We start from the raw sequence: 16,681 nt of genomic DNA, 5'->3' as shown, positions 1-16,681 counted from the left end.
ATAGGTAGAAGAAATCAGTAAACAGTAGTAATATGATTATTTTTAAGCTGTTTTTATTAAATAACCAGTTTATAAAGTCATACCAGTGCAGTGACTTTTTGGGAATATGGAATTAGTGCCTATATCACAACCGTTTTCCTTAGCCACATCTTAATAAGGGCAAGGCAGTGTACACCAAACACAAAACAAATCTCAACAGGGCTTGGTTTAAATATATAACCCCCTACCTCCTGTCTGCTTTTTTCATTCCACAACTTTAAATGACATGTCCATAGGCTAGCTAGAGTCCCCATCCATATGAGTAGGATAGGGGCTTTGTGGTTTCCATTGCTAACATCATGTGTCCCTCCCCCACTCCCATTAACCTATTTAGGATAAAACTGACTTTGGGAAAGGGCAAAAAAAATAACCATGATCAAAACAGGTTGGGGTAAGGAGGATGTAACACAGAGAGAGGAAAAACGTGTGGATTCAACTCCATAAAAATGCTATTACAGAGGGAAAGACGGCCTCATGGAACTTTAATTCTAAGAGACCAGAATAATAAGCTAAGGAGATATCCAAGTACCCATTTCAAGAATTCTGGGTACAATGATCTTAATGCTGCCCAGTGCAACTCTCTCTCTTGTCTTGGGGAAATTCCTGGGTACTGAGACTGAAGTCTCTACTGGAACCATGTTGGCTATGGCTATCCACAAATTCAATCAGAGAGTGCTCTCTAATGTGTTGTAGTTATCCTTAAAACTCTTCAGCTCTAGGAAGTGCTTCGCTCTTTTACTCTTCTGGCTGGAGGGCAGATAGGTGACCTGGATGGTTGTTGGAGAGGAAACTTCAGGAGACTGTGTTAGATCCTTAGCTGCTGATTGATGCTGCCGCTGGGAGTTCCCACCACGGACTTTGACACTGAAGAATCCAAGGAAAGAATAAGTTATGAGCAACATAAGAGAAGAAAGGTCATGGGTCAGGGCTCATTTAACTCATTTAAGTATGAACCAATGGTCTGTGCCATCAAATAGCTATACCAGTTGCTAAAATTCAACCTAGTTTTCACATAGCATTTTTTTTTCTAATATACCCTTACCAGATTTTTATTTCTTATTACAAAAAGCTTTGAACCAAATACTCCCTTCCCATTCAAATCACCAAGATCTCAAGCACTCTACTTTTCCAGTATTCACAGCACATTCTTTTCCCCTCCATTTATTCTATAGTCCATCCAGACTGAGTTGTGTTTCCTCAACAATACTTTGCATCCTAAGTCTGTACTGCATTAGCTATTCCCAAGGGTGGAATACCCTCCCTTTTTTCTTCCTCCTGCTAGAATCTCTGATTTCTTTCAAAATTCAGCTCAAGTATCATTTTCTTTCTATAAGAAGCTTTTCTAGAGACCTCCAAGGTGCCAGCCCTCACTTTCCCAAAACTATCTTAAGTTTTGTCCACATACTGTATGTAAATTCTGTCATTCCAATAGAATGTAAACTTTTTGGGGGCACTGTTCCACTTTTGTTTTTGTATAGCCTTTCTAGTGCTAGCAATGCTTGGCACACAAAAGGCACTCAAATAACACTTATGGACTGGAGACCATAAGAGATAGAAACTGTTAGGTCATCTAGATTCCTGACCATCTGATGAAGCCCAAGAAAAAGTGATTTGTCCAAAGTAACATACATACTAAACCCATATACTACTGAAACCAAATCCAGTTCTCTTTCCACTTAATGTCTCTCTGTCTGCAACAAGCACATTCAAGAGTCCCTTTGTTAGATAGAATTTATGAAAACAATATAAAATAAAACTAAACTCTGTAGATTCAAGAGAATGAATTTTATAGGTTTGCTGACATCTACTAGACTTGCTGCTTGATTTCCATTAACTTTGATGTTTTATTTGTGATAACTATGTGTTCTTTTAAAGAACAAGACAATTCTTTTCAAGAAACCAAAAAAAAGAAAGCAGTTAAGAGATATGCAATCCGTTTCTGTCCTTTAGGAAAAACCCAAATTAAATTTTAAGACAGAAGGGAACTTAATGTATTTCTCTATATAGTTAGCTCTATATTAACAATGCTAATTTAAAATCTGAGAGTTATTTGCCATTACCATCCAGAACATTTCATTGGAACATTTGTACAAGTCTAACATAACCAAACTACATCTAAAGCATATAGGGGAACAACATATTCCAAATCAATCAAGAAGAATCAACCAAACTTTGGAGTTCCCTTCTCTAAAATAACTTAACTATGCTTACCTATGATGTTTTTGCCTCTTGAGTCTAATGGGGTTGCTACTAAGATTAGATACTAAGGATGGCTGTGACTTAAGTTGAAACTATGATAAAAATAAAAAAAAGATAGCAATAATCATAAAGGTTTTGGGGAATAGGGAATTATACTGAACTAGATTAAACAAAGGTTTATGTGCCAGCATTAGGGGAATTTTTCTTTAGCTTGAAAAATAGCTTTTATTCTGAGATGAGAGAAAGGAAGAGAGGAGCAGTTTGGAATAAGACAAAAACACTGACTTTGGAAATGGGAAGAGTTGGGTTTGAATCTTAGGTCTATTACTAAGTAGCTTTGATCAAATCACTTCTGTCAGTCTCTTCATCTGTCAAATGAAGGGGTTAGAGCAAATGATTATTAAGGTGCCTTCCAGTTCTGAGTTGTATACAAAAATACATAAAGATACAACTCTGAGTTGCTTGGCATCACAGGTATTTCATCTGTTTTACTTTTGGGTGATGGCTAATGGAAGAAAGAAAAAAAGAGAACATGAAACCAGCCCCACTTTGACATGTTTTACCCAGGACTCACGCGGCAGCCAGTTCACTCAGTGCTTCCTGATAGTGTAGATATTCAGTGTGGCCAAAGACCTGAGGAGGAAAAAGAGAATAAGGATCTTTAAAGCTCCATTTTCTACCCTTCCCACTTGAAATTAAAGAAAATCCACCTGTAGCAGAAAAATCAACTGACTTACGCCTGTTCCATATCGAGCTGTCTCATAGCCATCTAGCAGGGTATCAATGAGAGCTTTGCGGACACCCTTGAAGGGGGTACTTGTATTTCGAAGCTCCAACAGATAGGAGCGGAAGTTCTTGCCCATCAAGGAACGAGGATGCCGGCCTTCCGAATGGAACGGGATCTCTGAAAAGTCAAGAACATGATAAAAATTTTTTTCCATGTATTTCCTGCCAAGAGAATGCCCCTCCAATTACTTCTAAATTAGGAATTTTGGAGGCAGCAACAGAAACCAGACACCTAGGTCTCAACAACTGTTTGATAATGGTAGCAAATGGTGGATTACATAAAAGGAATGACCTATTCTTCAACATCATTTATCTATTTTATGTCCTTTGAGTCTATGAGTATTTTTTTAGGAAGTATATATGGATAAACTTGTTATAGCTTTGGCCCAAGCTTTGGCCCAATCTATTTCTTCCTTTATCTGCTCTTCTGACCACTTCTCAGTCTGATTAGTTATGGGTAACACAGGATTTAAGACTCAAGGCATACAAAATTCAAGTTAGGGTCCAGAACATAATGATTTGGGATATCTCTTCTTTCTTTGTTAAAACATTCCTTTTCTCTACTCCAAGATTTATCTACTTCTGAACATTAGGACAATGCAAATATTTCTTTCTCTTAAGCTTTCCTTCCTTCATTTCTTTTGGACAGATTATAGGGCTGGATTAATTATCCTTACAGATGCTTTTCCTAAGGACTATGTGCTTTTACCTCTAAAGAAGGCAGCAAAGGTGATTGTTAAGTAGTAGACAAAGAGTCAAGAAATTCAGTTAAAAAAAAAAAAGAAACTCAGTTTTTACCATTCACTAGTTAGCCTATGACCTTCACTTCATATTTCTAACCAAGTTTCTTTATTTATAAAATAAATAAGATTAGATGTTTATTCTTTTCTAGTAATAACATTGTATGAGCCCTTAAAGTCATATAATGTATGAGTTTAAAAGTAATAACAAGCTAACATTTATGTAGCTCTTTTAAGTTTTGCAAAAAGATTTGCAAATATCTCATCTGATTCTCACAACCACCCAAAGTAGAAGATGTTACTATTATTCCCATTTTACTGAGGAAACTAAGGCTGGAAAATATTAAGTGACTTGCTCAGGCTCATAATTTACTAAATGTTTGAAAATGGATTTGAACTGATTTTCCTGACTTCAGGTACAGTGATCCACTGGATCACCTATCTGGCTTTGCCTTAATCTGAGCTGAAAGAGAAACAAGAAAATTCCTGCTTCCATCCTACCAATCAAAAAACAAAACAGAAACAAAAAGCAACCACTGGCAAAACATCTCTAAGGAGAATTCATTTCCTTATTAACTCATTTCCCTAATGGAAGGAAACATTCTCTATACTCACAGGAGTTCCTAACACAGGTCAGTCCAAGTATAGAGAAACCAAATTTATTCTTATCTCCATGGTGTGAGTCTTAAATTTCTTCTCTATCTGGAGAAAAGGAATTCCTAAAGAGACCTCCCCATACCTGACTGAACCTTACCAGAGGCACGAATGGCATCCAATGCTTTCATCCTGTATAGGTAATTGTAGCAATCTGTAAAGATAATTACTTGAATCAATACCACTCCAATCATCCCCACACCATAATCCTTTCATTATTAAATTTACTTTCTCAGACTTCCTAGCATTTCCCTCAGCCCCCAGAAAATAAAATTCTGAGCCCGCCAGCACTTCCCTCCCTTGACTTCCCAAATTCACTCATTCCCAAGGTGGAAAACTCGCCCCATACGTTGATTTCCTGGTGTCTCCAACTGCAAAAGTCTAGCATCATCCTCTTCAAGAAGCTGGGGTTCATACTTTACATCCTGGACCTTGGATAGTCGGATGTCAATCTCTTCCTTCAGATCCTGCTCCCATGGAGGAGAAAAAAGCTTGGGAAAATGTATCTTCTCGGTTTGGCTTATTCTCTACCTCCCACCAACTTGAAAATGCAGTAATCTCTAGGGAAGGCCATAAACAACGGGGTCAGGAACAGGAAGCAAGCACAGATCCTGACTGCTGGTCTGTGGCTTCAACCCAGAGCCCCAAACCATCCAGAACCACTCAGCACTGGCACTGAGCAACCAGATATCCACACACAAGGGATCCGAATTCCCGAAGCCCCGAGGTCTTTCCACAGATCCAAATTAGAGAAAGTGGATAGACCGTAAGTAAATTAAAAGACATAGCCCAGAGATCGAGAAACTCCTACCTCACCAAGCAAACATGGCTTGAGGAGAAACCCACCTTGGGGGCGTTGTGCCCCACGGGGACATGAGGGCCTCTTCGAGACTTCATAGCAAATCGCATGATCTGCCTCTTCACAAAAATGAACAGCAGCACGAATACCTGGCGGGAAAGATGGGCGGCTGCGGAGAGGCTCTGGGACACCCCATTGAGCCCCGCGGCAGCTCCGGCTCCTTGAACCCCCCACTCCGGCTTCCGGAGAAGCAGGCTTGGGTCTTCCCTCGGGGCGGGGGGGTGGGGGTGGGGGTGGGGGGCGGGTCAGCAAGCTGGGGACACCGCACGAGAGGAACTGGGAATGGGCGTGGATGGCCGGCCTCCGGGCTAGCTCTGGGGGCGGGGGTCGTCTCCTCACCAAGCTCCCGTAGGCCATCACCAGCACAACATTTACTCCCGATAGCCAGTTACTGCCTGACGCCATGGCCTCCCTCCAGCTTCGTTAGCTCGGGCTCCGTAGTAGCGACGGCCCTACGTTTCTTTGGTACTCCGTGGCCATGTCTTATGGGGGAAGCCAAAGCCGGGCCTTGTCAGAAAACATGGCGGCCGGGGGGGAGCACTGGGACTAAGGCTGGGGGGGATGGGGGGAGACTGAGGACGGGAAGGGAAAGAGGGCGGAGGGAAGTGTGACGAGTTCCTTTTCTTTCTTGGCACGTGACACTGGCAAGGTGGAAAGAGAAAGCCCGTGAGAGGAAGGCGGGCCTCCGAGAGTAGGAGGAAAAGGAGGGCTTGAGCAAGTCACGTGACCGGAGGAGGCTGTCTCACGAATCTGGAGAAGGTGGCTCGTGGCAGGACGACGGGCGCGCGCCTCTTTGCGTGTCACGTGCTGAGGGAGGAAGGAAGGAGAGTGGGAGGGGAAAGGCGCGAGAACGAGCGCGAGAGGAAAAAGAGGGGGGGGTGGAGAGAGAAGAGGGAGTCTATATCACGTGACAGGGGCGGCGCGGCCCGGGGTGTCAGTGTGGAGGAGACTGAGGTAAAGTTGGGAGCGCGGCGGCAGCGGCGGCGGCGGTGGCGGTAGCGGCAGCGCGGCGGGGCCGGGTATTGTCCGCGGCCCCTTTAAATCCGCGATTCCCCCTTCACCTTTTCTCTCCTCCCGCGGTGGCCCCTTCTCCCAGCAGCTGCCCCCCCCCACCTCGCGCGGTGCGGGCTTCCCCTCCCCCCCCTCCGCGCGCTGTGCCCCCCCCCTCCAGTCGCGCGGGCCCCAGGCTCCCCCACCTCCCCCACCCCCGCCACTCTGGGCCAGCCGCCGGGGTTTTGTTTATGGTCGGGCTTGCGGCCTACTGGGCCGCGCCGGAGCCGGGGCCTAGATTTGGGAGCGTGGCCGGGCGGGGCGCGGGGTGGCCGGGGGGGGCCATGCGGCTCGGGCCTGGGGGGTGGAGAGAGCGCGAGGGAGCGAGCGCGGTCTGGGCCGGGCCTGAGGTAGGGCTCCCCCTTCTTCCCTTTTTATAACCCTGTTCCTGAAGAGAAGGCCGCGGGGGGGGTGGGTAATTGGGGGCCGCGGCATTCTCCCTTTCCAGCCTTAGGATCTCCTTGGGGCCTCTTCTCTTCTGAGCTAGGACTCAGTCAGGGTTTCAGCAAGGAGAGATCTGAGGAGTCGTGGGACGAAGTAGCCCACGCCCCTTACTTTATTTCCTTATGGGTTTTTTATTTTGAGTGCAAAGAATTAATCTTTTGGGGAGAGGTGGGCGATTGGTCCTACCGGCTCCCCGTGTATCTCTCGGACTGAAATCTCCACTCGTCGATTCCCCGCCCTGTTTTCTTCTCCACTCCTAGCCCCTTTGTCAACTGCTCTGGTTGCTCTTCTCATTTTGTCTCCTCTTCTGGATTTTTGAAGGCATTTTAATTAATACCTTTCATCTCTTAGCCCAGTGGAGTCCTGGGTCCTTTCAACAATCAAAAGCATGTGGGGGAGCTTGACCTCACTGCTTCAAGCCCCTTGGGTATATTGCACTGGAGCACCGACTGTCTTTATCACTGTGTTCTCAATTGAGTTCAAGAACTGTTCATTAGCCCGTACTATGTGCAAAGCATTTCCCATAATGGGGCACAAATTCCAAATTTATCAAGTTCTTTCACCTTGTGGAGAGTTCCCAGATTGCCTTGAAAACTAATGCAGTAACCAATTTGCCTGAAACGGCCATCTCTTAGGTGGGATATTAGGAAAAGAAAAAGAGCACAGTAACAGGCAGTTTTCTGCCTTAGGAAATCCTTGATTATTAGCCTAGTAATGCTAAGGAGGTCTCCTCTTTCCCCCTTGAATCTTGGCTTTGGGAAATGTGATGTACTTGTGCTGAGACATTCAGCCCAGATTGACATTCTTCATTACTACAGAATTAACATGTTTAGCATCTTAATAGTTACTTTGTTGTCTAGTTTAGGTGCCTCGTTTTAATATGAGCCAAGCTTTTCAGGGGGGTTGGTTGCTTCCAAAATGGAAGAATTCTATTTCTAATTAGCTGAGTTTTGTGGGCTAATAAAAAGGTTATGAAAAAATAAGTTCTATGTTTTTAAAGGTGTATTAAGCATACTTTTACAGGGAGTATTTTGCCTTGTCAGAGTGGGATTGGATGTGGGGAGAATAACATAGTCAGGTGGTCAGCTACTTATGAATTATAGTTCACATTAGAAGCTAAAAGATGTATCTGCCAGGCTCTAGTGTGGTCTTCTCTGAATTGTTGCACTTAGTTTAGTGCACTCATAGCACTTATTTTCTAATTGCATTTTGTATCTCCAATTAGATTGTGAGCTTGAGGGCAGGAACCATGTCTCATTCTACTTTTGTATACCCTATGGTACTGGACACATAGGTATGCAAATAAATGCTTGTTCATTGATTGATTTCAGTAAAATATATATATACATATATATATTTTTAACCTTTCAGTGGCTGTTTTTTAAGTTGGTGGTTTTCCAAAGAAAGTTTCATAGCTCCTTTGAAAATTGCACTCTTTCTACTGACATGCTATTCTTTAAGTTTCAGCAATTAATTTGAGATTTCTCCTCTTCCCTCTCCATCAGTACATCCTTATAGTCTAAGAAAGGCAGTATATAAGATAGTTCTTTTGTTCCCTGCCAACCGTGGGTGTGTTTGCCTGCCTACTACTAGAAGGTACCATGTCTTGTGTTCCAAGTAATCTCTTAGCTCAGTTGCTTCCTGCTCCTTGCTCACTTGTTTTGCAAGTTGTATCAATCACATTTTACTAGGCATTTGTAAGGAAGATAAGGAAATTCAGTCTGGAGTGATCAAAAGAATGTCTTAAATGATATCTGGATCTGTAGTGTTTTTCCATTAAGTGTTCCAAACAATAAGTCCAGACAATTGGGCAAATAGCTGTAGCTATGCAATATTATTGTGTAGCTAGCATATGGTCTCCTAACTTTTCAAATTGAAATCAAATGTGTGGTGGAAGGAAGTCAACATTTAGAAATTGTAGGTTGAGATGGGAAGTGCCAACTCATTAAATTAGAAACCCGAGACTAGCCAATTTTAAAATATAACCAATACGAATACTTTTGTTGTTGTCTTGATGTGACTTTATCTTCACTGCTGTTTTGCACGCAGTGGTGGTTAAATGATATTTGTGTTTTTGTAGATGGAATGTTAAAATTTGACTGTGATGCCAGCCTAGAGAGACAGACTACTGTGTAACACATATAACCTGTACTCCCTTAACATATTTGTATTGTTATTGTTATTAAATTTGGTATCTAACTCTCCCTTAAAATGTTCCCTAAAGGCTTAACTACTTTTATGGAAATGAAGAAAATGAAACTTTTAATGACATTGTAATAAACAAGGATGTATGTAACCATAGTGTCACAAATTTGTAAAAAAAACAAACCAAAAAAAAACTTGTCCCAAATAAATTGTTTTATTAGTAATTCAGAGAGAAGTATCATTCTGTGGACTATCCAAGAAAATGAAAGAGGTGAAATATCAGATTCTCATTACCAAATTCAGCATCCTATTTGTAACCATATTGTATCAATTACAGGAACTCAGAATTGACTAATGTAAATTTCCATTAGACAAAAATTATATGGATTAGACTTTTTCCAAACTTAATAGAAAAGTGAGCACTTTTAAAAAAGAATAAAGTAGTGACAAAATACCTTGCTCTCAAGAAAAGTTGTTTTTTTGTTTTCTTTTATTTAAAAACATCAGCTGAGGTTGCATTACAAGCTGAATGCACGAGTGGTACTCTAGTTGTACTGTTTCTTATTAGAATTAATTCTATATTCAGGTTAGGGTGAACTTCTAATATGCTGTTCTGTAACTCCTATCTGTGTAGTCATGAGATGATTTTACAATGCTTCCCCTTACAAGTAAGACATTGTGTTGGATGCTTTGGGCTTTGGCTAATTCTGCAATTCTGGGATGTTCTGCTTCAGAAGAGCTGTGGAAGATAATAATGGCAGTTGTGAGCCCTAAGAGTTGCGGATTTGTTGACCAGCAGGTTAGATGGAGGAGCAGCTGCAAAGACAAGAAACAAGGATTCCTGCTGGGGGAGTTGGGATTCCAGGCAAAGTCATTGGAATTAATGTCCCTTTTGGAAGGTTCTAGTTTAAAAAAAAAAAAAAGGCAAAGCTTCCATATTATGTGTACAGATAAAAATTTAAAGAGGGTTAGGGGTATTGGAGAGAGAGCCTGGATTTCAGAGATAAAGTCTATGTGTTTAGGTAGGAGTTCTTTGAACTGATTTCTTTTGTATGTGTTTGGATTAGTTATCTCCTTCATAGAAGATTTCTACTTTTACTTTTTATAATTCTCTATAGTGTAAAGAGGTTAGTAATCCCCTTCATAGAAGATCTCTACTTTTTACTCTTTATAATTCTGTAATGTAAAATCACTTGAACAGACTCTTATCTGTTTGAAGGGATTTTGAATCTTAAGGAGAGTGTGAGAGAGAGAGAGAGAGAGAGAGAGAGAGTGTGTGTGTGTGTGTGTGTGTGTGTGTGTGTGTGTGTGTGTGTATTAGCAGGTTGCATTGGCTTACAGATAGCCCCACTTGTTGAGGACTAGTAGAACTGGAATGAGCTGGTAACTTTTTTGTACTTTTTATGTGGCTGTCCATCTTCAAGCAAGTAATAAAAGCCATGATCTCTTAAGATGCTTATCAGTCTAAATATGATGTTTCTTTGAAAGCAGATATTCCCTTGGTTTGCTGTGCCTAGAGAAGAATGATAAGAATTGTGGGTGGTTTTTTGTTTTTGTTTTTGTTTTTTTAAGGGGAGTGAGGACAGTGGTAAATATATTCTGGTCACTTTTTATTTCTAATAAAAAAAATTTTTTTTTTAAATCTTTCAGCATTCTACCTTGTAAATACTGTTATTTGTATATACTGTAAATGATGACATCAGTGGGCACTAACCGAGCCCGGGGAAACTGGGAGCAGACACAGACACAGAACCAGACACAGCACAAGCAGAGGCCACAGGTAAAGAAATCTGCAGGAAAGTAGAGTATGACCAACCTAAATGGCTGATAAAAGCTTTATATCCTGCATAGCTTCATTCTGTTTTTTGTTTTTTTTTTTTTTTCTTTCTGTATTCTGTTTTTCAAGATTAGACCTTAGTCCTCTTATTCTCCTGATGCTTTGTTAATATCATGTGCTGTTACAAAGAGCTGCCTTTTTTTCTTTTGCTGTTTTATGTTGCTGGGTGAGGCTTTGAGAAAAAGGATTGTGTGAGTTTTGTCTTTTAGACCCCTTATGGCTAAAATTTGATGATAGCACTTCCTTTCCTTTTCTGGGCCTTTGATATGGTATCTTCCTAATTTCTTATATTTTCCACTTTTCCCCCACTCTTTAACCCATACATGTCTTTCCATTTTCCCACTCCTGGATTTAATTTTTCTTTCCCTTTTGTCTGGTTGCTTTGGGGCCTTTGGAAGGTTTATCTGGTTTTTCTTTATATAAGTATTTGGCCTCTTCCCTGGGGTTCCCAAACTTTATAGGTTCTTTTGAAGGTTGGTTTAAATGAGATCTATTTTCAATAGCCAGTTGGTTATTGATTAGTCTCTATTGTGAGTAAATAATTCATCTTGTGTTATTAACATGAGTAAATGAATTATATTTCATTACTTAGTTGGGGTAGACTTTTGCCCAGAAAGAGTTCCCTTTATTCTTTTTCACCTCTATTCTCAAGATTCTTCTCAGCAAATGGAGTCTGATGCTCATTTGAGTTTATCAAGCAAATCATTTTAGTTCTAAGCACTTTATATTCTTGTAATGATCATTCAGTAGGAAGGCTATTTTTATTCTCAGATTGACTCCACTATTTCCAACCTTAGAAACAAAAAGGCAATCTTGGGAATTGGATAGGCTTTTCTAATAAAAATTACATTTGAGCATACTTTTAAAATTGTGACCAACCTACTTAAGAGGATAGCATTTTAGAAATGTTTGTTCCTAAGGAGCAAAACCTAAACAGCTTCCTCTTTTTACTGAAATGACTATTTATGGCTACTTCTCCCTCTCTAAGTACTCTATTCAGTGTTTACCAAGTTGCTTCAATGTTAGTATGAACAAGAGCACTAGAACTCAGAAGACTTGGAGTTGAATGCTAAGTCTTAATCCTACCTTTTTTTTTCCCCTTCGAGTTTTTGGGCAAGCCAGTTAACATTTCTGAGCCACAGTTTGTTTATCTGTAAAATTGGGGTAATAATACCTGCCCTTTCTATCTCATAGTTGTTATGAGAATCAAATGAAACAACATGTCAGATGTACATGTGAAAGTGCCCTGTGAACAGCAAAACACTGTCACAGGTAATTTGGTGTTAGTCCTTGGTGTATCCTATTTGTAAGGAAAAAACCTGAAAAAGAGATCGGAGATTATTTAACACAGACACTGTCCTCCCTTCTTCTCATTGTACTCCTCTGACCATACTTTACTTATTTTCACTTCAATGCATAGGCTACTGCAGAACAGATTAGACTTGCACAGATGATTTCGGACCACAATGATGCTGACTTTGAGGAGAAAGTAAAGCAAGTGAGTATGCCAATTTATTGTGCGTGTGATGTTTTTTAGGGGAGGGTGATGGTCGAGAGTATTGTTATCAAGTAATTATACATGCAACTTCCTTTATTCAAGACGCTGATTCTTCCAGGAACATTGGAAGGATTATGTTTATAACCTGAAATGTGACTGGCTTATGCCAAGAAACAAATTTTTTCCCTTGTTTGAATTACTCCTTTGGGCAATTTCATTATTCTGAGATATCTGACCTTTAAGTTTCAATTAATTGTGGAATAAGTGCTGATGGATCTGCCATATGAAACTATAGTAACATCTCTTATATTTTTGTATGTATAGAAATATATAATACATTTAAATAAGACATTAGGTGGCACATTGGATTGAACACCAGACTTGGAATCAGGAAGACCTCAATTCAAATATAGTTGCATTCTTAACTAGCTTTGTGGCTTTGGACAGATCACTTAACCTTTCTTTGTCTTAGTTTATTCATCTGTGAAATGGAAATAGTAACCACTTATCAGAATTGTGAGGATAAAATGAGATTATTTTTGTGAAGTGCTTTGCAACCTTAAACTGCCACACAAATCCTAATGAAGATGATGATGCCCTAAAGCACTAGATTTGGTGGATTCGGATATACTGAGTTTTTCAGTAATAAATGCATGTTGAAGATTTGTTCTCTATTTGTCACTGAGTTGGTTTTGAAATACAGTAGATAAAGTCCTGTTTATAATCCTAAACATATAGCCAACATGGGATTGATGATATTTTGCTTTTGGATTCAGAACCTCAAAATTTCACTTAGTTTGCTTTTCCAGGTCTTATTTTCTGTTTGTTCCATCTCTCTTTTACCTTCATTCCTTCCCTTCTGCCCTGCAATTTTATTTTTGTGAAAGATGCAGATTGACTCTTGATGATTATAGTCTTTTTCTTTGCAGCTGATTGATATCACAGGCAAAAACCAGGATGAATGTGTGATTGCTTTGCATGACTGCAACGGAGATGTCAATAGAGCTATCAATGTGCTGCTGGAAGGGAACCCAGATACGGTAAGGGAGCTTATCACTTTTACTTGTGGAATACCATTGGGAAATTATAATCACTGTATAATGCTAAATGGGATTGATTACTTTCAAGAAAGCATAACCCTTATAGATAGTAGGGAATTTTCTTGGGAGTTTGTAGCAGATTACACATTATTAAAAGGTTGCAAAAAAATTTTTTAATAGTTCTCTGTGTGTGTTTATGTATGTTTGTGTGGGGTGTCCTTTCTTTTAACTAGTTAGCCTTCCTTTGAGGAGATAACACTGGGAGGTAAACAGATAAAATGTGTCTCTTCTGCTTGGCTCAGTATAAATTGTAATTCATTCTAGGTAAGTGACTATTTTCAAGGCTATATTTGAATTGTAAGAGGCAGCATTTGATACTCTTCGCTATTATGAGAGTGGATTGGTCATTTTCATTGCTGAAGAATTAAAATCACAATCTATGCCCCATTCTTAACTCAGTACATTCCCATTAACATAGACTGAAGATCATACCGTGCTATTTCATCTTTTGAATCTATTTCTAATGAAGAAACAGGGATAGTAAGTTTTGTAGATTTTCTGACCTTATCTTGGTAATGAGGGAAAGAAAGATATGTAGCATGGAAGAGAAATTCTCTTAATTTTTCTTGAGCAAAAGACTTATAAGAACAAAAATATTCAGTGAGAAATTTTCCCCTCCCTCTGGCTTTTTTTTTCCCTACTCAAAGAGTTTGTGAACAATGATTAATTTTGAAGAAGTTCAGATTTCAAGGCTGTGAGTTTATGAGATTCTTATGAAGATGAGAGTCATTGGCTTAAGGTATTGTGATATGTTTTTTAACCCAAGCCATCTTTTCCACACATCTCTGGAAAATTATGCCATAGATTCATCTGTCCTTCATGAAATCGTGGGAAACAAGATAATTTTGCATTGATTTTGAATTAAGTTGGATAATTGAGATGCAAACAGATCAACTGTGATATTGAGAAAATTGTAGCAACCCTTTATTTTATAGGATTTAACTGTAGATGTCAGCAGCCATGATAGTGTTATCAAGTAAAGAAGGGAGGTGATACTTCCTTTATGATCTTCTCTCCTCTTCCCCATGCTCTGCTACCAGAGGATTTAGCAGAAAATCCAGTGATCAATATCTACTGCTTCTTTTGTTTTACTTGAATTGGATTTGAATTGAATTCTGTGTTTTAAAGGTGGTTGTAACAATGAGGCTATTTAGCAATGGGCAGTTATTGATGCCTTGAAGCTATCCTGAATATAAAATGATTCACTTGTTTAATGTACTATCCTAAGAGCTAACTTGGACTAGAAAATGAAATGACACTTTGGAATTGTGGAGGGAACATTTTTCTTGAAAGGACATTTTTTTATTTTAATGATCTTATTTGATAATTGTTGAGATCAGGGCCATTGTTTTTTAGTTAAGTGGAATGAATGGGGGGCTGTCTCCTCACCATCTTGGTGTATGAAATGGAACCTTCACCTGCTCAGCTATTTTAAAATGTTCATTTGTGATTGATTTTTGAGTATATAGTACTATAGGAACTAGCATGTGTTGCATTTGAGGTTTTTAATATCTTTGAGAAGTTTACTTTCTCTGGTGTATGCTTACAGTCATTTAACTGATTTTTTTAGCTTAAGTCTTTTCTTCAAATCTAAATTTCATTCTGAAAAGTCCTTTGACTATAGCCTTACCTGAGAAAAAAGAAAAGTGAATAAACTGTTTATACTTTTGGCCCTAAGAATTCCATAGCTGGGCATTTGCTGGAAGAAAAAAAAAAGATAGAACAAAGATTTTATCTATCCCAAAATATTCAGGTTTTTTTTTTTTTTTTTTTAAGTTTAATGAAGAACTGGAAACAGAAGGGACCCATTGATTGGGAAAATTATCAAGTAAATTTCAGAAAATGAATATAACAAAAAGTTATTGTACAGAAAGGAAGATTTGTGTAAATAAACGGAAGCAGAGGAATATATACAATTCTTAAAACTGTGTTGAACTCTAGAGATCATTTAAGTAATTAAAAAACTAATAGTGGGCCTTTAGAATAATAATGAAATATATTTCCTTCCATTGTTAAATGTTATCACACAGAGTCTCAGTATCAGTACTTTTTGCTTTAGTTTTTCTTTGTTATAAGAAAAGACTCATGGAACCAGTGGAAAGGTTACTATTTCTAGAAATGACTGATAGGAGAACAAAAGTCATCTATAAAACTTATTTTAAAAATTTAAAGTATATAAGGTAAAAAACAAAAAATACCACATTTTTTAGGTATACTTTTTGTTTTAGTTGACTAGAGTAAGTTATGTGATCTTTAGGGGTAGTTGAGGGACACTGGCTCAAAGATAATTGATGCTCAGTTCAGAACAAACAAACATGAGAGATAAGGAAAAGTAAGGTCTTTTGGCTGGCCACCCCAAGCAGCTTAGATATGCACATCTTGAATTGATCTTGGAAATGGTTTTAGCTAATCAGTAACTATAGATGCTTCCCTTGTAGGAAGAACTTTTATTAACTATGTTTTATTTATTTATAATTACATATCTTGATATTTTTATGATTTTGTTCATGAGTTTCATCTGAACAGGAAGATAATATATATAGGGATATACCTAGAACTTGTAATTGAGAAAAAAGAGTGGGAAAATGTCTATTTCATAAGATGTCATGAACAGTCTGTACTTTGTAGGTTAGTAACTTCTTTTCTCCCATCTCTTTTTTTTTAAAGCATTCCTGGGAAATGGTTGGGAAAAAGAAGGGAGTCTCGGGACAGAAGGATGGTGGACAGATGGAATCCAATGAGGAAGGCAAAGAGAATAGAGACCGAGACAGGGATTATAGCAGGCGACGCGGTGGACCACCACGACGGGGAAGAGGCGCCAGTCGTGGACGAGAGTGTATGCATATGGATTTATTAAAACCTACTGAGTTATCAAGGCAGCATGGCATAGTGAATAGAGTGCTGGACTTGGAGTCAGGAAAACCTGAGTTCAGTACTTATCTCTTATATAGCCATGGAACAGTGAATAAGTCATGTAACCTCTTTAAACCTTGGTTTCTCCATCCAAAAATGGAGGTTCTATAGAACCTATTTCTTTAGATTGTGAGGATCAAACAAGTTAATGTATGTAAAGTACTTTGCAAATTTTAATAATTAATATCAATTACTAAGATATTTGGTCTTTAGGAACAAAGCAGTGTCCTTCCAGGGGGGAGGAATTGAGTCTTAAACCACTCTTTCTCTTAGTCACTTTTTCTTTCATGAGGATCTATTCCCCTTGCATAAATTCAGATATGTAGCTACCAAATTTTCTTGTAACCATCCCATAATCATTTGTAGTAATGAATTAATCCACAGCTTTTCTGTCAGTGAGATTGAGAACTTCTTTGT

General features: G+C 39.1%; 2 protein-coding genes across 21 annotated transcripts in view; one reads left to right on the top strand and one right to left on the bottom strand.

The window, feature by feature from the left end:
* Positions 1-36: 36 nt before the first annotated feature.
* C4H1orf43 (chromosome 4 C1orf43 homolog) lies at positions 37-5,984 on the bottom strand. Of its 2 annotated transcripts, none has more exons than XM_051993963.1 (7): positions 5,617-5,963; positions 5,265-5,366; positions 4,768-4,885; positions 4,519-4,572; positions 2,976-3,142; positions 2,813-2,871; positions 37-903 (listed from the first exon to the last, which is right to left on the bottom strand). In XM_051993963.1, exons 1-7 carry the CDS (start codon positions 5,680-5,682, stop codon positions 705-707), a joined length of 765 nt encoding a protein of 254 aa, XP_051849923.1. In that variant the 5' UTR covers positions 5,683-5,963; the 3' UTR covers positions 37-704. The 2 variants fall into 2 exon arrangements, with proteins under 2 accessions (XP_051849923.1, XP_051849924.1); XM_051993964.1 differs by having other exon boundaries at positions 805-903; positions 2,802-2,871; positions 5,617-5,984.
* Positions 5,985-6,128: 144 nt separating this feature from the next.
* UBAP2L (ubiquitin associated protein 2 like) overlaps positions 6,129-16,681 on the top strand; it is a 47,048-nt gene continuing 36,495 nt past the window's right edge. For 13 of the 19 annotated variants that reach the window (XM_051993958.1, XM_051993955.1, XM_051993957.1 and 10 more), the window contains exons 1-5: positions 6,202-6,296; positions 10,567-10,696; positions 12,174-12,251; positions 13,181-13,291; positions 16,019-16,187. In XM_051993958.1, coding sequence (XP_051849918.1) covers positions 10,607-10,696; positions 12,174-12,251; positions 13,181-13,291; positions 16,019-16,187 — 448 coding nt within the window. In that variant the 5' untranslated portion in view covers positions 6,202-6,296; positions 10,567-10,606. Of the gene's footprint in view, positions 6,297-6,657; positions 6,678-10,566; positions 10,697-12,173; positions 12,252-13,180; positions 13,292-16,018; positions 16,188-16,681 lie in introns of those variants that run through there. The other 6 variants (XM_051993961.1, XM_051993960.1, XM_051993959.1 and 3 more) reach the window with 4 other exon arrangements.

Source organism: Antechinus flavipes, chromosome 4 (genome assembly GCF_016432865.1).
Source record: "Antechinus flavipes isolate AdamAnt ecotype Samford, QLD, Australia chromosome 4, AdamAnt_v2, whole genome shotgun sequence".
Lineage (NCBI taxonomy): Eukaryota > Metazoa > Chordata > Mammalia > Dasyuromorphia > Dasyuridae > Antechinus > Antechinus flavipes.
Note: the sequence above shows the minus strand (reverse complement) of the source record. Positions and strands in the feature narration are given on the sequence as shown.